Source organism: Blennius ocellaris (genome assembly GCF_963422515.1).
Source record: "Blennius ocellaris genome assembly, chromosome: 6".
Classification (NCBI taxonomy): domain Eukaryota; kingdom Metazoa; phylum Chordata; class Actinopteri; order Blenniiformes; family Blenniidae; genus Blennius; species Blennius ocellaris.
In genome coordinates this window covers 14,619,778-14,642,127 of record NC_137655.1, presented here as the reverse complement: position 1 = coordinate 14,642,127, position 22,350 = coordinate 14,619,778, and the positions used below count along the sequence as shown (strand labels likewise).

The 22,350-nt window shown below is 42.2% G+C and overlaps 2 protein-coding genes across 5 annotated transcripts in view; both read right to left on the bottom strand.

The window, feature by feature from the left end:
- Positions 1-14,810, bottom strand: part of fmnl2a (formin-like 2a) — a 48,070-nt gene extending 33,260 nt beyond the window's left edge. For all 4 annotated transcript variants that reach the window (XM_080498024.1, XM_080498026.1, XM_080498025.1 and 1 more), the window contains exon 1: positions 14,224-14,810. In XM_080498024.1, the coding sequence (XP_080354150.1) occupies positions 14,224-14,337 (114 nt within the window). In that variant the 5' untranslated portion in view covers positions 14,338-14,810. The remainder of the gene's footprint in view (positions 1-14,223) is intronic.
- Positions 14,811-19,182: 4,372 nt separating this feature from the next.
- On the bottom strand, positions 19,183-22,125 carry sumo3b (small ubiquitin like modifier 3b). The gene is made up of 4 exons (XM_080498214.1): positions 21,999-22,125; positions 21,386-21,514; positions 21,187-21,258; positions 19,183-20,258 (listed from the first exon to the last, which is right to left on the bottom strand). The coding sequence occupies exons 1-4, from the start codon at positions 22,017-22,019 to the stop codon at positions 20,193-20,195; spliced, it is 288 nt and encodes a 95-aa protein (XP_080354340.1). The 5' UTR covers positions 22,020-22,125; the 3' UTR covers positions 19,183-20,192.
- Positions 22,126-22,350: the final 225 nt, after the last annotated feature.

Below are 22,350 nucleotides of genomic sequence, written 5' to 3'. Positions count from 1 at the left end.
TGAATTACTTGTGGATAATGAAACATCATCACAGATTCTGAGCCCAGATGAAGATATTTCTTTATATTCATCACTTATTGCTTGCCACATGAGGAAAACATGTTTTAAACACACTCGGGTCCTTGAAACAGGTTATCAGCACCAGTTTATAACCACTTAACAATGTATAAGTAGATAACATGAGATTCTGTGGCACATCTGTGAACCAAAGGAAGCTCATCAAAACAACATTATAATTCAAACAGGACTTTAACAAAGGTGATATTATGAATTAATCAAATCAAATCACAGTTTGTTTTTTTTAAATGAAAAACATATGAAGAAAGTTTCGGCTCTATTTTGAGCCTTGGTTTATTTAAGGACCAGCTGCTTTTTCCTTCCTCTAATTGACAGTTTTTAGGTTCCAACAGACCATTGAAAAAAAATAGAAGACTTTTTTTCCCCATCAGCCCAGGATAAAAACATGGAATGTTTCACGACAGACATCACAGTTCACAGTTAAAAGCGAAGATCTTTTCCAGCTCATTCGAAACTTTGATCACAAAACTCTGATAATGATAGTCTATTCAGCTGCTCCCAGGGGTCGGCTTGCACTGTACATCTGGCTACTTCTTCTGGCAAAAACACTAAATATAAGGGCTGCAAAATATAAGTTGAACACACAAAATGTATAATATCATCAAGTATTGCAATATGACCCACAATAAAATAAAAATAAAAATCTTAAGTATAAGATGTGGATATTTTGTTGGACCTCCAAATAAAAATGCAGACTTTTTTGGACCCAAATTTAACCAGACACAACTTCCTTTTTCCGAGAAAATCATATATATATCTGCAGTTCCCATCATCAGCTAAAAGCGAAGTTGCTATTTTTAGTGATTCCCCCTTTCTTTTTTGTGCTTTTGAGTTTCTGACTTCTGCCTTGTTGGCACCAGGTTAGGTTCGATGTACGGTTGTAAAACTATGTGAAATATGATCTGTTATCGGCATAAACTATGTCAGTAATGCTCCATCTGATTAGTATATGTTGATATGCAAAGTAGGATAGCCTAGCGCAAAGAGACATCATTTATAGCAGTTCAATCATTGTTTTGACATTGCATGTGACGAGTAATGTGCAATATACTGTTCAGCCCTACGAGATATCACAAAAATCTCAAAATACCAAGTAGAGACGGTTCTGGAAAAGGGAGGTTCCTCTTCAGTGAGTTTCATCACAACACTGAGGCAATAAACAGAATTATATCAAAGGCTGTTTCTTATGTGACTACAACACATAGAATCTAGATTAAATTAGATTAGATTAGATTAGATTAGATTAGCTCCGACTTTATTAATCCCACATGGGGCAATTCGGTCATCACAGCAGCTCGACGTTGCACAAATGCATAGAAGGTAGTTAGTGAGGTCACCACTACCAATAACAATAAAAATAAAACCCTCATCAATGATATTCAGTGAGCGTATTGTTCAAACAGGTCAAATGTGGCCCACTGTTACTGAAAAACAAGTCTCCCTCATCCCAAAAGAGAACTGTTGCACAACTCCCGTCTTCATGCTGTTTCACTTTAACAGCATCGGCTTCATGTGCAGACGCCGCTGCAGTTGTCCGAATGTCACTCTTTATCCAACGGAGGTATGACTCACCGAGTCCACCCTCCTGTTATTTATGAAAACTTCAAACAGTGAACTAAACATTGAGTTGCACCACCTACAGTGTGACGAGGAGCAAATAAAATGCCAAATATGCAGGCAAAAAGTGATGAGCATGGCTCGGCTTTGGAGTGATTGCCTAACTGCTTCTTACAGACCAGAAATTAATAAATACAAATATTGAAGGCATGTGCAGGCAAACACAGACAAGTTACAAAATGTTCTGTAGTTTGTAATTTCAGGTTGTGAAAAACAAAAACCTTTCTACTGATCAGAAAATGGGCAAGTGTAGCAACAATGATCTGCAAAGCTTAGCGCCCCCCCTCCTCATTTGAGATGGAACATCTATCAGCATGATCACCACTCACCCTCTTCTTTTACTCCTGGATTTTCCAGTGGAGCTCAGAGGGGGACTGAAAGCAAGATTGATGAGGAATATCCTCTGATCGAATCTATTTCCATGAAGAGGTGATCTGGAGCTGGCACCAGACCATATGCTTGTAAACTGATCCTGATCCTGAACTTGTTTGGGTGTTTAAGCGTGCATGGGAGTAACCTTTTAATTTGTTGCATGTTACAATGAGGTAGAGCTATTGATCTACACACAATCATTCTAATTCCAAGCGAGTCCATATACAAGAGAAAATCAATGTCGAGAGCTTTTTTAGGGGCGAAGGGATTATTTTCATCTGCTTGGCTTACCAACCACTACTGGTGAGCAAGACTATTGGAAACTGTAACAGCATTCTAAAAATGAGGCTCCTCTTCATAACAGTTTTGCAGTTAACCAGTTGGTGGAGTTCAAATTAATCATTTTTGATCATAGGAGCGAAAACAAACCTGCAGACAAACAGAAATCCCGAAAATAGTGGGGCAGCTTGGCTTTATCTGAACATCTGTGTCTTTCCCACAAAAATCAATTTCAGGCACAAACAGTTGAGTTGTATTAGGTAGAGGTGCAGTGCGTAGCCCACACAGACTCCCCTTCCACGAACAACCAGGAAATCAAATTAGCATTCAGCAGAAGCAGCAAGTCGACTGATCGCTGCCGTGCTGACGAGAGGGAATTCAGAGTCCAGGGGGCTCTATTGACTCAATCTGGCAGCAGACTGGATGAAAAGGTTTTGTGTCCACTTTCTATCCCTTAAAAGCATTAAAATACAATTTGACACCTGAGTGGAGGGCTACAATAAGTGATAGGAATCCTCTCAGAGTTTTACTTAATTACACACAGAGGTACTTTTGTTGCAACCTCAAGATAACGGCTTGTAAACCATGAAGGCGCTTCTCCATTTCTGCCTTGTTTTGTTTGGATACAGTCTTGGCCTGGGTTGCCGGGTGGTTTGCTGAGTCGCCGTGGGTGCACTGAGCTGTGGGCTTCCTGCTTGGTGAGGCTCCAACTAAAGCAAAAAAAAAAAAAAAAAACACTTCTACCAGCCTTCATTTCATCCCAATGCTAATGAGCTGTGACAGGCACTCAGCTCGCTGGGGTCAGGTTACCCCATGTCTGCAACCACATTATCTGTGCATCTGTGTTATTAATGGGGTGCTGCTGAGGAGAGTCGGGCACGTTTTCACCAACACCTGATGGCAGACCACCCCTATGAGCACACACTACATTTGGCTCATTAGTAAGTTCTGCAGCAATTAAAACGTTACTATGATTTGATACAACTCGTGCCAGATACATCACATCACATGCCTCAAGCCCAGTACAAGGATGCACTAATTGAATACTCATTTTTACATCGCTTTGATGCAAAACACTTGATTTGACATGAATAAATATAACTTGTAATCCCATCAGGGGAGGTCACATGTGCACAGTGAATGTTATGCATTGGCAAACAAAATGTTCACAACCTGCTGTAAAGATACTTCATCAGTTACAACTATCATTATGTCAGCTGTATGGGGATTTGTATCCTATCAAGTCAAAGTAACAAATTCAACAGTCACAAGGCTTTTGTGCGAGAATAAAACATTGTTGAAGATAGAGACAACCTCTCTGCACACAGCAACCAAATCAAGATAATGGAATTAATTTGAAACCCCAACCCCTTCCTGTGAAATGTGAGTTTTACTTCATACAATCCAAACTCACAGTTCGCCTCCAAACCAGCTGTCCCACATCTGTACTGCTTGTGAGTTAATTTATTTGGAGCTTACTCGAACGAAAACAAAAACTACAAAAACACAAAAGCCGAAGCTGAAAGTTTAATCTAAAAAAATAAATCATAAACTCGACAGCACGTTATTGCGACAATTTTTTACAGTGGACCGTTGGAAAAGATCAATCCTAACTACGGCAGCCAGCTCGAGTTTAACACTCGCTACAAATATCAATCGATGTCAAAGTTTAACTCGCATCGAGACTCAAGGTTCATAAAAATAGAGAGAACTTATTAGTGCTCTTGTATCCTCTCATTAGTCAGCCTGAGTCATAAAAAGAGTGAAAATAGACAGCTGGCTCGAAGCCCACCAGCCACCCACCACCCTAGGAGGTCTGCCGTCACAGCACAGCTGGCAAGAAAAGCAAACACACAAACCCACTTGAAGGCTGGCTGGTGGGGCTGGGGAGAAGTGTCACTGTTCATAAGGAAGAGTCCATTACTCAATACTTTAGAGCCAAATATATGTTAACAGCCCTCTGTGTATACAGTGATTGGAAAGTCAAAACCTTTCTCACCAGCTCTAACTTCCAATCAAAATAATTCCATAAATGCATAACCAGGCTGGCCAAAACTTTAATGCTATACGCCTATAAAACACAGCTGCAGCTCAGAGGAGGCCTTAAACCACGTCACAGAACTAAATATACAGAACCAAAGCATAACGGTACATACTCTGAGCCATATTGAATTCTTTTTTTTTTTTTTATCCTTTTTTATAATGTCAGCCTCTTTGATTGAGACTGAGATTTATACAGTGTTAATTCATTTATGGGGATTACTTCATCATGACACAAAGCTGCGCTCCAGGAGTCAAACTCGTTATACAGACAAGCCCTGAACTATTCATTATTACCCCGTAAAGAGCCACTAAAGATTGACTGTAACTTATGAAGATTACTACCTGCTGTGAACTGACATGAAGCCATTATGTCTCAAATGAATGCAAACAAAAGAACTGAATTACATCAAAAAGTCCTGTCTTATAGCATGCACAAGACAAATTCCGGTATGTGAAAACATGCAATTTAGTGCCTTGCACTTTGCTGTTTGAGTTACACAATACAAAAGGCAGGCAAACTGACAGACGTGTGCAGAGCAACATCCCTCAGTCACACCGACTCAAATATCTCTCACAGGCAGTAAATGATTTGTCCTTAGGGACTGCAAAGAGTTTCAGACACACCCACACTTTCCCGTCTTTCTTTTTTTTCTCTGAGCTTTTCCCTGCTAAAGCGCTGCAATCAAAAACAACAACAAACTCAGATCACAGCAGTAGACGCGGCCTCTTTTGATCCAAACCATCTGAACAGGTTCCCTCAGCACTCTAAACCAAAATGATACAAGAAAAATCTAACTGATGAACGAACAAGACGATGCAACACCTCTCTTGCATAAAAGCAATGATTCAACCTTTCATTCATTTGTGTGCATGAAATCTCTTTACTTACGAGCTTACAGATGCCATGCAGAACATCTTTGTAATAAAAGTCAATTAGTCATAACAAATATACGAAAGTTGCTCAACACTCCGGAAATGACTGGATGGACGGAATTCAGTTCTTTCCCAATACTTGCCTCATTAGTCAGTGAAGCATTTTGTGTTTTAAGTCATTTACATTTTCATAACAAGGTTAGTCGATGTTCTACACTCTCATCCCTGAAGTCAAATAATGCATGATTGCACAACAACAGCATGTGAATAATACACTTTAAACCCTGGGTTTCCACATCCAGCCCTCGGGGAGGCCGAGGAGCATTGCAGCTCAGACACAGAAGAATCAAGCTCTATCGGATCCATTCTGGAGGTTGTCGGGGATAAGTGCCCACTTAAGAAAGATAGAGGCTGGATGGCTCTGAGGCATGTGCTGTCCACAGCGAGCCGCCTTCCCTTCATTACCACAGTGTGGCTCCCTAATCCTCGGCGTTCCTCGGGGGCACAGGTGTCTTCTGTCTGTCCTCAGATTAGCTTTGTAATCCCCGAGACCCCCTGACCCGACACTAACGTTTGTGTTTGTGGAGCTGCTCAGTCAGATGCCTCCTGACCAAATGGTGAGTGTGAATGTTTGTGCTTCGTCTTCCACATTCCAGTGGCTTTTCATTCATTCATTCATTCATTCATTTACACCAGCCTGATGATGGATTCATCCCGTCACACCTCCTTTGACATACTCAAATTCACTGGATGCGATCTCTGGATGAGCTTACTTGATGTATTTCTGAGGGACAACCCATTTAACCAACAGCATAAAGCACTGTAGGATACCTTACCTCGAATATGCCACACTATATGGGTGATTGAAAATGAAACAAACCACATCTTGTTCTGATAAACAGCAGCTGTCAGTGGGTACAATCCAATTTAACGTCCTCTGTACCACCAAATTTGATTGTCCTCCCAAGCTTTTCTCTCCGATAGCTTTTTTTTTTAATATTCCTTGAGCGATTACATTTAAAAAAAATCCATAACGACAACAAAATTCCATTGGCTGTGTTGTGGGCAACTATACCATATGCTGTGAAAACACCACAGCAATGTTTACATTGTGGGTGAAAACACTTTGGCTCAAAGGACAGGCTTCAGTGCTGGATGTCGTCCAAATACCGGAAACATTATTGAGACGCTCCGGAGCAGCAGGAAGCTGTCCAAATAAAACAAGTGATACATGAACACAGAGGAGCTCTGGCCAGACCAGATGTTGCAAGGTTGCGAAAGCGTCTGAGCTGAGGTGGAGTCCATGTTTGAGCTCAAAAATGAATATGAATCCAAACTGTTGTTTAGCTCAAAGAACAAATTTGAAAATGACTCAAGGAAACTCAACTAAAAAGTGAGGGCGCAAACAAAACTGTGCAAACTGATATTTTATAGAACACGTATTGTTTCTACTTTATAATCCATTCAACATATCACACACACATGAACACACACTTTAAAAACCTTGAGTGAGATCCATAGCTCAGCACGCAGTCACGCATAAGCAGTAATTTCAAGAATTATGCGAAAGTCGCAGATATCGGCACAAATCCTGAAGGCTGTGTGTTTCTCATCTATTCGTGTTGATATGAAAAGTTTGGGAGCATCTTCAGTGTTTTGGGACATCAATTTATTACCACGACATTTCAAAGTTAACTGCTTTCACACTTTACCGATTGGACTCGGGGGTTGCACGACACTGTTGGGGTCTGCTTTACTTTATCAGAGCTGGAATGATAGTTCTGTCAGCCCTGCTGACATTTCTTTATGAGGGATGATCACTGTTAAAAAGTCCAAATACAGCAGTGACCTTCAACCATCACATATGAAACCATTATCCCTTGAACACTAAAGAATACACAACAAAGTGCATTTCTTCTAATTCGATGATTAATGTACACGGAGCGGCAGATGGCAAGATTGTTATCAGATACATCAGATCATAACATTTTAACATCACGGGTCATTGACTGATTCCATTTACATTATTTATATGTCCTCTGTTGTGTTATTATTTATTGTAATGTTGTGTGGCCCGCTGTGTCATTAGATTGTGTAATATCCTTCAAACATATTTTTGATCTCAGCAACTATGAAATATTTGTATGGTGGTTTAACAACAGGATGTGACTTATCCCCTCTGGTCTACACATTCCCTCTTCTGCTAAATTATAGTCATCACTGGGGAGATAAATTAACAGCACCAATATAGCAGGTGGCCATGTTGCTTGTTATTTATTGTCATGTGAACACTGTAAACTGGGAAATGGGACAATCCCAAATGATAACTTCCCCAGTTCCCAGCTGATTCAGTGCAGCCAGCACACTTGCAACATTGATAACATTCTTGCATTTGATTTTGTCAACATTAATACATCATTACTTTCACCACTTTAACTTCTTGCTCCAGTATTAAGTTCTAAACCTTGATGTTTTGCTGAAATGAATATGGTTTTTAACATCTGCCTAGTATTTCCCCTCATTTTTATCTGCCCCCTTTAAACATCCCATCTGCTCTCTTCGAAAATCACACGGTCAAACCACATGACATCAACAAAGTTTAACAGTATGAAAAGACTGGAGGTCTACAGTGGGGGCTGCACCTTCAACTTTACTGTGTGGCTTTGGTACCTACAAGAAAAGCATTGTGTTGACTCCCGACTCCTGCCACAGTGTCACTGAGCTTTGGCGCCTCCACAGTAAGAGGCTTCTTCTGCGCAATAAAACCTGAAACAGCAGATTGCTGCATTGTCTCACAGTCTGATGGGGGGCCTCAATCAAACCCTGGCAATAAGCGCTGAAGTACATTCAAATGCAAGTGGACCTCCCTTTTCTGCTCTGCAGATGTTAATTCTGGCAAGTCGTTACCCGACAAAAAACCTGCCTTTTGGACTCTGGCAGTTTCAATAGCAGCATATGTCTCAAGACAAAAACGCCTCCAGGAAGAAGAAACTGAAAAAGAAATGGGGCCGTGTTAAAATAAACATCTGAGCCGTTGCAACAACAGAAGTATTCAAGCACAAATTTGAATTGAGGACACAGTGATATATGTTCAAAGCAGGCCAACATGGTTTATGAAGTGCTAAATATCTACTGACAAACCCATGAGGCCTCACACGTCCGTTCAGATTCTGAGAGTGGAGCAGAGAAAAAGAAATCAGACTATTATGATGCAGCAGTTCATTGTAAAATCTAATTGTCAACATAGGAAATGAATCTCAAGGCCACCAAAACAGGAACGCAAACAACCTAAGTGGTACAAAGACAAAGCTGGCTCGAACGTCACAACATCATCAACATCTAATTTGTCACAATGACACAGACGTTTGAGGACTTCAATTCTGATAAAAGCTCAATATCAAGAACATCAAAAGCTGCTAATCTGTAGCCTGAACATAACCAGACCATAGTGCACTTTACCACAGATCCCTGACTCTTTCAACCTTTTGTGCAAAAACTTGGACCGGTCCTGCAAGACAACGCTCACAATGGACTGCAAAGCACATGAAAGATCCGGAGTGCGCTTTTCTCTAATGCTGCACTGTTGAACATCTGCAGTTTGCACTAAATGAACTACATTTCAATGTCATTATATTATTATAAGAACAATCGCTCTGGGTTGATATCAAAACTGATTAAATTCAGAAATATTTGCTTCTTTTTTTTTTTTTCCTTCTTCTCATACGGTTTCCATCATGAAATGAAAGGTTCCATTGAATCATCATTCTCTCAGCTGATGCATTGGGCTCTTTATCCGGCACACAATTGAAGGTTGACTCCTGTTATAGCCAGGTTTGATAACACTGAAAGCTGTTGAAAGGTTTCAAAGGTAATCCGAAGTCAATGTGTCATGTCTGGTTGGCGTACCCAGCAGAGTCTGCCACCCACGCAGCACAGAACAAACCCCAAACCCCCCAAATGTGCAGATGTCAAAACTGAACCCCGAGCAACAATGCTGGATTGAAGCCTCGGTGGTTTCGGCTCAGCGGTCCCTTACACACAACCAAAAGACCTTGCTTTCACATAATCAGCTGACCCTCTGCCAGTCAGGGAAGATGCCTCCAGGCTATGCTTCAGGGTTTTGAGCAGCATATTATCACTTAACACACCACAGCACCTCGCATTCTCTCTGAGGGGCTGCAAAGGCCAGAACACTGTCTGCCAGATCCTGTTGCTCCCCAGGCATTTTCTGCTCAGCTCTGTTACAGCTAATTGGTGGGTGAGCATCCAGGGGATCCGACACAGTAGAAACACAGCTTCATACACACACATACACACACACACAGATATGGGTGCGTGCAGTGGCCTCTTGCACCCCGCCGGGTCTGGGTCCAGTGCCAGGCTGCGTCTTGGGCTCCAAGCTGAATAAAGAGCGTCTCTGTTCCCGTGGGCCCAATGCACGAGATTCAGCCACTGTTCACCCTCTGCGCCTCAGACAATACCTATTGTTCGGCTTTTTAATGAAGAGTCGCAATGAAAAAAAAGTTTTGAGCGCGAGCTTAGTCACTTCCTTGGCTCCACATATGTCTGCAACACATGGGGGGTTTTAGTGTCTTCACACAAGAGAATGACACCTTAACTGACAACAGGTATTGAAGTTGCCACTAAATGACATACATTTGCTTTTTATTTAGAAATTTCTGTTCACTCCAAACACACTTGACAGTTAAAAAAAAAAAAAAAAAAACTTATCATCCATTTAAAATTTTGTATTTAATGTACTTTAAAATCCGAAAATTTTAGCTCCACTTTTTTTTAAGATAAGCTACCTGTTGTTGGAAATTAACTTGAGAGGGAGCAATGAAACAGAAACCAAGTTTGCAGATCATGAAATCAAAAAACACTGAAAGATCTTCTGTTTGTCACTATGAGCGATTCCATTTCCTTTCTGCATAAAGTTTTACTACTTATGTGTAAGAAAACCCCGATTCAATCAGCTTTAAACACATACTCAGGGTAAATTTTAACGGCAGCTTTAAATTCTGTTTGCGAGTATTCATGTTTCTGAGAAGCAATTATGCTTAAAGTTCCACACGGCTGAAAAACACAACGACTCCAGATCTGTCAAGGGTGACAAATGAGACTCGGTCTGAACATGAGGGCTACTCTTGTGATTAATCAGGGGGGCACATTTCAGATGCAGTACCTCACAACAGAAACGGCAGCAGCTCGTGGCTCCTCAGCAGCCTTTAAACAAAGCAGCTTAGACGTAATCTGCGTAGACTATTGAGAAGAGCAGCGACAACAAGAAGAGCTAAGCCTGCAGTCTCCCATATGTCATTTAACAAGTAATGACCATAAACCTGCCTGCTTTGATGATAGCGGTCATGCTATCCAGCGAACGCTCACAGCCCTGAGATTTTAAGCGGACGGCATCCTGGATGTGGCTGCAATTCAATTTCCGCGTCAACTCTGTGGTTAGCTGCGGCAGAGCGGCAGAATGGAGGCCACATTCCTGTCCCACAGAGTCATCGTCCTTTGGTCCAATGTGAAGCATATAGACCGACTAATACTGTACATGTGACTCACAAAGATTGATTGTTTTCACTTTACATGCTTTCAGTTGCCGTTTGTGGACTGGCTGAGTGGTAGAGCCCCTCTGCGAAGCACCCTCTAATAGCCGGCGAAATCGCGTCTAATTGATCAGGAAATGCATGCAGGGTAAATGGATGAATCGGGACGTTGATTTGAAGAAGCCATGATGTAACCTGACGAGGATCACAGTGTTGTAATGTGCAGATTAAACACTGAGAAGACTAACTTATAATCATGCGCAAGCCTTCTGCAGTGCACTTATGTCACTAAATCGACAGCAACGAGACTGAGTGGGCAAACACGACGACAACCGACACCGACAGAACATGCTAAGCATGAGGGCAGAAGAAAAAGTGAATAAGAGTGACTACGTCAGTATGGAAATCTGCATTCCTTCAAAACCAATTCAATTTTGGGTTTGATTTCCACTGAACTTCAGGACACGTGTACGCAAATGAGTCATTCCTCACGAGGATGACGGTTTTACATCACAACTCGCCAGAGTCTATTTTAAAGATCACGTCTTGGCTCTGAAGATTCACGAGACGAGAACTTTATTTGGGGCTTTTCATTTAGTAGAAACTGCCGGCTCAGACAGCAGTAAACCAGCAGCACAACACCAAACACAAGCTTATCCGGGGAAGGAGGGTTAAACTTTAACTCTGCCCAGCTTTGAAACAACAAACGCATTCAAACCCTTGTGCACCTTTTTTGAAGTTTAAAGTGTTAAACTAATCCCCCCCCCCCCCCCCCCAAAAAAAAACAAACTCTGTCCCCCAAAGGCAAACTGAAAAACAAGAAAACATGGCAGAGGAACTATTTTCTAGTGAGGCCTTTTATTTCTTGTGTAGACCAAATAAAATGATTAGCTTTCCTCAATACACAGCTTGTTTATTGTTGTCCTTGGGTTCAAGGCCCATTCCCTCATCTTGTGAGAGAAAACTGACAAAAAAAACAAACTTCACAAGGTCCTGAAGTTTTTTGACCTTCAGTCGACAATTTCATAAACAGAACCAAATCCTTCCTCACACATGTTAAGCATCACTTGTACAACCATGTAAAGTCCCAGCAATCGTCTACGAGTGGGTTACACACGGTTGTGGCGAGCTCAGCTGATGGGAGTCATGAGCAGAGATCTGAAAGGGGGCTTTTTCACATCGCGCCGCATGGACACTGGAATGCTGTATGTCGTGGATGAGAACTTCAGGTGACCGGCTGAATGTGATCGCATACAGCCGAAGTCTTTAATCCAAACCACTCCCTGCTGGGATCTGGGGATTGCCTGTTGATCAAATCTACTACAAGCAGCAAGTAAACAGTGCCGTCTTTAACCAACTCTGAGAACCCAATAGATTACACCACAAGATCAAACCTTAAGTTTTTTTTGTTTGTTTGGGTTTTTTTGTTTTTTTTTTAAAAATCAAACGTTGTGTCTGCTGATGATTAACCAGCAGATGAAAGATCCATTGCTCAGCAGCCGAGTACACTTTAATCTTGACTCATCAGCATTGTTCACCACTGATAGAGCACAAAGAGGAGGGCGAGCTATCGTACTAATGATCAGCCACTCAACCTGAAGTGAGGTCATCGGAGTCACATAGTGCCACTCAACCGCCATCGGCCACAGCTGACACACGTTGGGATTTAAATGGGAGTCAATAACACTAAATGATGTGATTATAGCGCTACATTCTTGAAATGCTGGAGGGCTTCCATCCCGCCAAGAGCCGAGGCTTCACGCTGTCAGCAGGGAGGAGGAAGGGGGTGGGGGCGGCGGGGGGGGGGGGGTGTTATGACATGCTTTGAGGATCAGCTTTGCAGACCAGTACCGGAAATCCTCCAATTAGACAGGTAGAGTTCGGTTTGTTTTCTGTAAAGAATTAGGATGACTAGAGCTTAGGCAAGTAAACTACATGGATCCTAGTGGTTTTTCTTATTCGCAGGCGTCACACCTGAGGAGGGTCAACTCTCGATGATGACATGATGTAGGACACTGACGGTAGATGCGATTTAAAGACGAGGGCCCAAATCCTCTCGGCGGTGTGACGTCAAGCCTCCCGTCCCGTAGCCTGCTGCCTCCCCCCAGCACACAACGGGATTCATCAGAGTCTGACAAGCAACAATCACACCCCAACACGACACTTCGCCACCCAGCGATTTAACTTCCACCTCAACTTGATCGGCTTTTTGTAATGGGCTTACGGTGACGAATAGATCTGTGCCACCAACATTCATCGTGGAAAACGATTTGCTGTGTGACAAGAAATAAATAAATAAACAAATACATTTAAAAAAAAATCATCTTTCTTCTGTCCAGAACAAGGTTATAATGGGTAAGACCAAGCTATCTGAAGTCTAATTCCTACTGTTGAGCAGCTAATGTGAATGAGAGCACCAGACCAGACCACAATCATGTTTGACCCACATTTTGCCAGCTATCAAATTTCACCTGGCTGTGCAGGTCTTTATGCATTGGAATGGAGAGCAGTGCGCAGGGGACACTAAAACCTACTTGCTATAGCCTCTGATAACCTCAATAACAATTCCAGCAGGCAATAAAAGACTCCCGTCAACAACATGCTGGCCAATCAAAACTTTCCTTCCACTTTCGGTCTTCATCTTCCCAATCTATCTCACAGTGCCCATTCTCCACCTCAACCTATTATTGTTTCAAAGGCTGGCGCATCTTTCCAGATCAGCAGGAATGTCCAGGCAGGTGACATAATTGTTGACAGATTTGTTGACACTTTATGATGTGACAGATGTTGCAAAAGACCAGGCATGCTGGGCACTTAAAACTTCAGTAGTAATCCGGCGTCTGGACTCATAAAGTTAAAGGGAGGGGGGGGGGAGGAGAGAGACAGCAGTTACACCAACAATCTGCCATGTAAAGACTGCAGGTGTCTCGTGTGTCTGCTCTTGGAAATGTACAGAAGCAGAAAGGCTGCTGCATGAGAAGACCACTGAGAATCATAGTATCTTTGATGCGTTTGTTTGTTTGTTTTTTTTGTTTGTTTATTTTTTTTCAGGAAAGTTGAAAAAAAACTGGTGGATAGTTTCAAACCCGAAAACGATCTGGTTGGTTTCGGATTTGGGTGGGGGCAAAAACACCAAAAGAAAACTTTACAAACTTTACAATATGGGTTCAAAGAATCAGACAGCGCTCCTACGCATTGGAACAAAGTTAAATAGGCACTTTTTTTTTTTTGGTTTGTTTGTTTGTTTTTTTTAAGTTGATCTTTTTGTACAACAAAGAAAGGATCAGGCGTGCTGGACAAGCAGGGGTCCAACCTACACACAGCTGTCCCGTCCCAGGGACACTGAAGCGTGGAGGGGAACAAAGAGAAGACACGGGAACTCAGAAGTCCACATCTTGATCTCTCTTACCAGGACGATTGCGAATCTCTCCTCCAGTTCGCCGGGGTCCGGCATGGGCAGCTTGAGGGGCATGTTGTGGCCCCTGAAGTCGGGGTGCTGGTCCATGCTCCCTGCGTTCCCCATGGCTCCTTCCTTCCTCCCCTCAACCGGCGAGCACAACTTTTTCTCTGCGCTCCGCTCGTGGAGGAGAATGAGGGACGATCACCCGCACGCCGCGCTCGGCTCGCGCTCGCTCGCAGGTTTATCCAGGTCACTTCTTCCTCTTCTTCTTCTTCTTCTTCTCCAGCATGAAACACATGTGAGTGGGTGAGGGAGGTTATGAAGCGACGGGTCGGGGCGGCAGCAGCAGCGGCCGGCGGAGCTCCGGGTCAGACATTTCCCCGACACACACACACACACACACACACACACCAAACGCACGCGCGCGCGCACCCGAACGGAGCGAAGGAACCTTCAAGCGTGACTCGACCCGCACCGACCTCTCTCCCTCGCTGTTATCCGAATCTTGCACAATTTCGGCTCCACTCCCAGCCGGTAGTAATGACGACGGGCATGATTCAGACGTATTGCAACTCTCACCCCCCCGTCAGTGAGTGAGTGAGTCTCTCCTAATCCCTCCACTGCTGACCTGCTCGTGAAGGAGTGAGGAGGGAAGGGGGGGGGGGGGGGGTCCACACTCTCTCATCCCTCCCCACAATGACTCCTTTCACAGGCGAGCCTCCCACTCCTCCTCGGGGCGTAGCTCCCAAACCCGTAGCTAAGGAGATAACATTTTTTCGGTGTTGCATTGTGGTAGTTTGAGTCCAGCTGTAGAAAACAAACTTGAGGGACCCCCCCCTCCCTCCACTGGGGCCTCAAGGTGAGGGGCCCCTCAAACAGTTGAATGGACTGCACTTGAATTCATTATTTCCACTTGTTTGTGTGACCGACAAATAGCAACAGCTTTGTAGTATTCTTTCATTTATTACACGAACATCATCAAATTCTCCTACAACCAGGGGCAATGAGGCCTAAACTCAAAATGTACTATTCACATGTTGACTGGTTTGATTTCCAAATCCAACAGGTTGTCGCTGTCTTTTCTCGAGTGATTGCCCTTCCCTCACATGCTGCCCCAGGTACTTTAACGGCAGCCCACCACTCCTAATAATAGGATGGGTCAAATGAGGAAGGTTTTGGGGCAGAGGTGGCATAGAGGCTAAAGAAGTGGACATCGGGCATGTTTGCAGGTTTTAAATCCCACAGTGGACTGTGGGTCCCAGAGCAAGACCTTTGACCCCCCCCCCCCTCCCCCAATCAGCTCCCTGGAGAACCCCAATGAAAGAGGGAACATATGTCTTCCACATCTTCCACAATCAGTGTTAAAATATGACATTAGACATGCCTCCTTGGATACTTAATTTTCAAAATGTGCTTCTTCTGTGTCATTAGTAAGTAATTTGACTTGACTATCCTAACCATCTTCACTGGTCCATTCGTCCATCCACCAATCCATCCATCCATATACCATAACAGCACATGCTTACAACAGAGGTATGTACAGGCAATATGGGATTGCAGGTGTGAAGCATTCAATAGGCTATGCCTATGGGGGGTTAATAAAAACCACTATTGAGAAATCACAGCATGATAGTTAAGAGTTTGTCTCATAAAAAAAAAAAAGACTGGAGTGGATCTATCCTTTAATTTGTTCCCCTGCTTAGTGGGCACGTCAGTGGTTGGTGACAAACTGCAAGGAATACCAGGCATGTCTTCAATAGGCTGACTGAAGCTTGACTTGTATCTCTGATCTCATTCCTTCGGTCATAACCCAAAGTTCATGAACATAGGAGCTTGTGGGAATGTAAACCGACCGGTAACCTTTGAAGTGATGTCTATTCTGTTGACGAGAGTTTTCAACTGAATGACATGGTTATTTATAACCATAGTTGTCAAATCACTATATATGTTCTACGAAGCAAAATTATTGAAGAAGACAAATGACGTTGGCACTTTTTCATTAAACAAAAGGCGAGATGATTAATTTACTTAATGTGAAAACAAAGTATTTGTTTTATTGTTGAATTAAATACTTGTTGCACAAAATACAAATTCATTTCACAGAACAACTGAACTGAATTTAGATGATAGAATGTATTTGGACGCAATGTTATTGGTATAAAGTATCCATGCAGTACATATGAAGGATTTTTTTAGAGAAAATGTCCAACTTTTACATGAACCAAGACTTGCTGTTTTCGTTTGCAGCAGAAGAAAAAATTCAACAAAACATAAGTATTGAAATATGAATTTGATTTACCTGCTTGAGTTTCAGAGTCATACCATTGTGGCTCACTGTCAAATGTCACAATGGACTTTTTCACATTGTCAGAAAAAAAAAGTCCCTCTGTTGTGAATTTTACTTTGTTTTTGTCATTTGTCAATATCATCATCATTTCCGAATCTTCGAGAAATCTGCGTTATAACCATGTATATTTATAGAGAAAAACACATCAAAATAAGAGTATCTGCCTTTTTCCACTTCAAGATCTTGGAGATGCATTACAATGAAATGTGATCTGGTCAGGGTGGGGACCACATCATTACGCACAAGAGGGTGACATCAGCATCCAAAGCTCTGGAGAGAATCCAGAGGTTCTCCAGATGCACAGTGGTTTCTTTCAGGCTGCCGGAGCGATTCTGTTGGGGAGGGTGTCGCATCTGAACTCGGCTGTCTCGACGCATTCAGGATGCAAGGCACAGCTGACTGACCTCATATGATCAGCAAGTGTCACGAGTTAGGTTCATTTGCTCTGTTTGAGGTTCCCCTCCCTCTGTGCTGCGCATCTGCAACACATGTTTACCCACTGGATGCACTTTATTTATGAAAACAGTGCTACCACCATGTCCAGTTAGAAATGATAACATTTCAAGGGAGACACAGTTTCATGGTCAGCATTTACCAGTTATTCAATGCAATGCTGTGTGGTTCTATGGTGCTTATGGTTAATGAAAATAAGTTTGGAATCCATCAGTTTTACAATAAGCAGAACATAAAAACAACATGTTTGTAATGATGTCATGATCCAGCTCAGATTCCAAACAAGTCATGGGAGGAGGACATATAATTACAAAATATGGGCACAACGCATGAGCTTCAGGCAGTCAGGGCGATCGTCACAGTTCGTAAAAAATTTTATTAAATTAAAAAACTGATAGTTTATTTCTTACATTATAAAAGATAAATTAGGCATGAGTAATACATCTCTATTCCCTTTTTTGTCTTACTAGCTTTTTTTTATTGCAATGATCACAAATGGAATCATACTGTTTAAGGCTATATATAAATATTCACACACACACACACACACACACACACACACACACACATATATATATGAGTTTGATAAAGCTTTGTCTGGACTGATACCTGCCAAAACATGTGGCCAAATTAGTAGTTGTTTGGTTCATTTTCGAAGCAACAATTGATTAAATCATTTCACTAGCATGTCATTCCCTATAGCAACAAAGGCTCTTGTGTATTTTTAAAGTCGCTATCTAAATTGTTTTTGTGATGTTAAAACAATTGTCCCTTTTTTCCCCCTGAAATAAATGCATGCATGTGTTGGTTGACGTCATAATCCACCCATTATCTTAAACCATAAAGATTCAGTGCTTATTGTACAATAACAATTAACCAGCATATAACCGAAGCGAGACAATGACTAAGCTTTCCAGCAATAACACAAAGTCTTTCCACTGACGGCAAACAAATGAGGTTGTGTTGAATCTTAAGTGCTCCTGACACTGCTGATGGTGACAGAGCATAAGTAAAAGTACAGTGATTGACATTAGTGGCCTTACTGTCTGGAATAATTATAGAATTGATTTTGTTTTTCACTCCCCCCCCCCCCCCCCCCCGAAATGGTTTTATTCGTACTTGTCTGCATTATTTTTGTTTTATTTCCAGCAAGTCTCAAAGCATGAGCAGGATGTACTGCAAAGATAATGAAAACAGACTGAAATATTTATGTTTATGTTCACCAAACAGCACGCTATATGTTCCTCCAGTGTGTGTGCATTAGACACCAGTGGGTGTTTGGAAGTATGGGGGGGGGGGGGGTACCATACAGCTGCGTTCCTTAGAGATCTGAGAAAACACAAATGGCTTCCGATATCTCCTCCTGGAAATATAAAATGCACAAGAGGTGCCAAAAATAAAAGCAGCACAATCAGACCACTGTCTGAACGGCCACATGGGGCTTTCTGGTTTAGAAACATCTGTGAAATGAAGTTCTCTTGAAGGAGGCTCGTGGAGTTGCGGTCTTCACAGAGCTGGAGTGGAGCAACAATTATGTCTTTGTACTTTCTTTTGTTGTTATTCTCTGAAAGCTGCAGAATTCAGTGATTGAATCAAAGTGGCCTTGCAGACGCAAGAGTGAGCGGTTCTTGTTAATATCTTCAGAATAATGCTGCCCTCTAATGTACGTGAAGCATATTGACAGCCTGAGTGACGGTAAGCAGAAGACGAGGCCTGTAGAGCTGCACACAGGTGATTCTAAAGAGCATGTTGGTTTAAATGTGCGCGTGTGGTTGTCTTGTTTTTCATGCGATATACCTTCACCCAACTGAGGCACCACAGCACCCTACAACCTTGTGTTGGATCAAGCAGTGGAGGACGTGACAGAGAAGTCTTGTTTTGACTAAAGACCTAACATATCTTTAGTCTTTCATGGTTACACCGTGTGTAGTGGTAAACTAGATCCAAGACCCAATGCTGACAACTCGTCAATGGTCCCCTGGTGTAGAAAAAATCCTACCAAATTTAACCAATCACCTCATTTAAATCACAATTTTTTTAACCAATGTAACGTTTATTCTCACCCGTTAGAGCAATAACGTCACCGATATGCAATTCTAGGCGCTGAGTATCAAACTATATTTATTGTATACAGTATAGGGACAACAGATGTACAAAAAAGTGGATTATCCGCTGATGTCACCATGCAAATCTAAAATGTCATCTCACAAGCCAACATTTCTAACACATAAGCATCAAACAAGGAAAACGCCGATAAGAGTTATGATAGACTTTTTAAGAGGCTTGCTGGAATTGGAAACGCAGTACATGTGACTCTGTTTACACCGAGTGAATTATTAAACCCAAAGTGGAAACATTTTCTGGCCTGGCAAAGAAGAGGTGCGTGTGTTTAAAGGTCCTGAAGAACACCGATTTCCCCATGCAGACAACCGTTTACTTCCACACGGTGTAATGTTATGGATCACAATGGCATGGAATCTTCTCACATCTACATTTTTAATATTAACCAATCACTTATTAAAAAAAAAAAAAAAAGTTTCATTTGGGATTTTTGGTCCAGAAACATCACCATACTTTATTTTCCTTTCAGTTATATCTGCGTTTGAGGGCAACAGTATTGAGGTAAATCTTTCATGTGGATCTCTCCCAGTGGAAACATTTCTCTTGCTGCAGGTACATCAGACACAGACAAAAAGGATTAAAAGTTACACAACAAATGTCATAATGTCGCTCCCATTTATAGGCAGATTACCGCAGTCGACAAGCCAGCGGCATTCCACATATATTGTCAAAACAGGTAAACAAATTTTTTTTTAAAAAGAAAGAAAAAAGGATGGTCTTGTTTTGTTCTGAATTTGAACGTTCACACCAATTTAGAAAACGTTTGAAATGTAATTCAGCTTATGATTTGAGACATGCAGGTCTTCCCATAATCACAAAACTGCAGTGGAAGTATTTCACAAGGAGACAAATCTGAGATAAGATGTGTCCTTGTCCTGGACAAATGTTCAAATGATCCTTTTTGAGTAAAGGGTTAAAGTGGGGGAGAAAAAAAAAACCTTTTTCTGAATCCTGGAACAAGAGGGAGGGGAAAAAAATGTAAGTAAAAACAGAAATAAACAAATACAGCATTTAAAAAAACATGGCATTGAAGTTCTTCCATGAATCCGAATTTGATTTAAGAAAACACTCCTCCAGTCTGTTGCTGAAATACATCAATAGTGTCCTCGTCTTCCATCTCCAGCTGCAACGACAAGCAGATTCACAGATCCATCGTTATCAGAACAAGTTAGATATGGAAAATGTCTATAAATGTTTTAACGTGCAATATAGTGAAATACACTTTTTTGTCTCTTCATAAAAATCCACATTAGGAGCAATGTGCTTCAGACTAATTTAGTTTAGGATGAACACCATGCAACTCTTTACCTTTGGTTTCTTATGTTGGATGAAAATAGACGAAACACTCAAATGTTTAGAGTAAGCCGTCTAAAAATGTTGCTTGAAAGATATAATCATTATTGAAATTAAGTTACATAAAATCAATGTAACCAGAGTTGGAAAATAGTCAGATTTTCATAAAGCCGAGATTCAATACTTGACACTGGTTGCATAAAGTAAAAATCAAACAAGAATATCGACATCACAAAAGCCAATGTCAGTGTCACTGTGCATCTCTGCATGTTTGTTCTCGCTTTTTAGAATAAAGCAGTGGCCGAAGTGTGCAAGCTGCTAATCCTGAAGTATAGGTGATTGACTAAAACTATAAGTACTTTCCCCTGAAACTTAGATCAACATTCTAATTGCATAGTATAATTTTCTTAAAATTGGTGTTCCTCAACGAAGAGAGAAGTTTGTCCTGAACACAATATGGTGTCGTTGTGAGCACCCTGGCCTCATGTTACCCTGGTTCAAGTGTTGGTTGAGTTCTTCCGTATAGAACAAGTGAGTGGCAGTGTCTGTTTCTCTGCATTTGGCTTGTGATGACCTACTGACCTTTACAGGTGCTAGCGGTGGATTGATGTTTTTTTTTTTTCTTTGTTGAATAAAAATGTGCAATCAAAACATGGATAAACACACTCAACGTGCCCGTACTAAGTTAATTTGCCATTTCATTTATAAATCCAGATATTAAGAGTGTGCACTGAAGCTCAATGTGGAGCTTTACCAACCTGTGCAGGTGTGTCCGTTTCGTTAATGGGCTGTCCATCAAACCTGAACCGTATCTGACGAATTGACAATCCCTGCAAGAACAGAGACAGAAAATGTCATTGAAGGACTCTGCACACACTGAACTGATGACACAGAGAGACGGCAGCCTTAAGAAAACATGTGGGGTGATGTTGCAGAGGCCGAGGATGGGGGACTTGCCTGTCTTTCACAGTATGCCTTCATGAGTTTGCTGAGAGGAGTGTGCCTTTTGATTTTGAACTGTACGACTGAGCCATCCTGCCCGGCCACCTTCAGGTTGATGTGGTCGTTCTCCGTCTTCACCCCTTCCTGCAACACAAAGTCCCCCCATGAGTCCTCCACCACTGGAAACACAGCTGCTGCTGGCTGGAGGGGAGTTCACCACATCCTCACGACCTGCTGGGACACACCGGCTAGCACAGGAAGCTAACCTGCAACCAAAGTGACGCAGACAGCCACAATGGCGCAAATGATAAAAGAACAATCCATTCATTTCCCCTGGAAATCTCTCATATCGACACGAGCAAACATGGTCACTGAACAATAGCAGCATGAGTGGTATTCGCAAGACGTGTGTATATTATATATGTATGAAGATTACATGCACAATACACTGTGCGCCAAAAGTCGATACGTCCGCAGAATTGCTCAACCTTTGTTTTCTACGCGCTCAAACACGGGAACTGGAGGGCTAGCTTAGCGCCACAAGCTAACGCTACCGGGCAGCCGGCACCGGCCGCTTCACAACGCAGAACAACGGCGACGCGCTCCGTCTGGGAGGCGAAGCACCGACCTTTGGCTTTTCATCGGACATCCTGCCGTTTCGTCGGGCGTTTTGTTGTTAGCGTGGAGCAGACGGACTGCGGCGAAGCGGCGGCTCGGCTCCTCCGGCTCTCTGTCTTGTTGTGTGGAGCAGGAGCGCGCACCCAAATTTTGAAATGTAATTCGAGCAAATGGGTCACGTGCTCCATGTCTTCCTCGGGACCGCGGATGCGTGAACGCGGATGGTAATTTGCGCGCTCCCGTGACATAGGTGAAGACCTTCGCAAAAAAATCAGTCAAAATAGTCCCAATCGTTTGTGCTGCTTTCTTTTTTCAGATGATAAACAATATTTTAAGTTAAAGTTTAAGTTCACGCACCCATA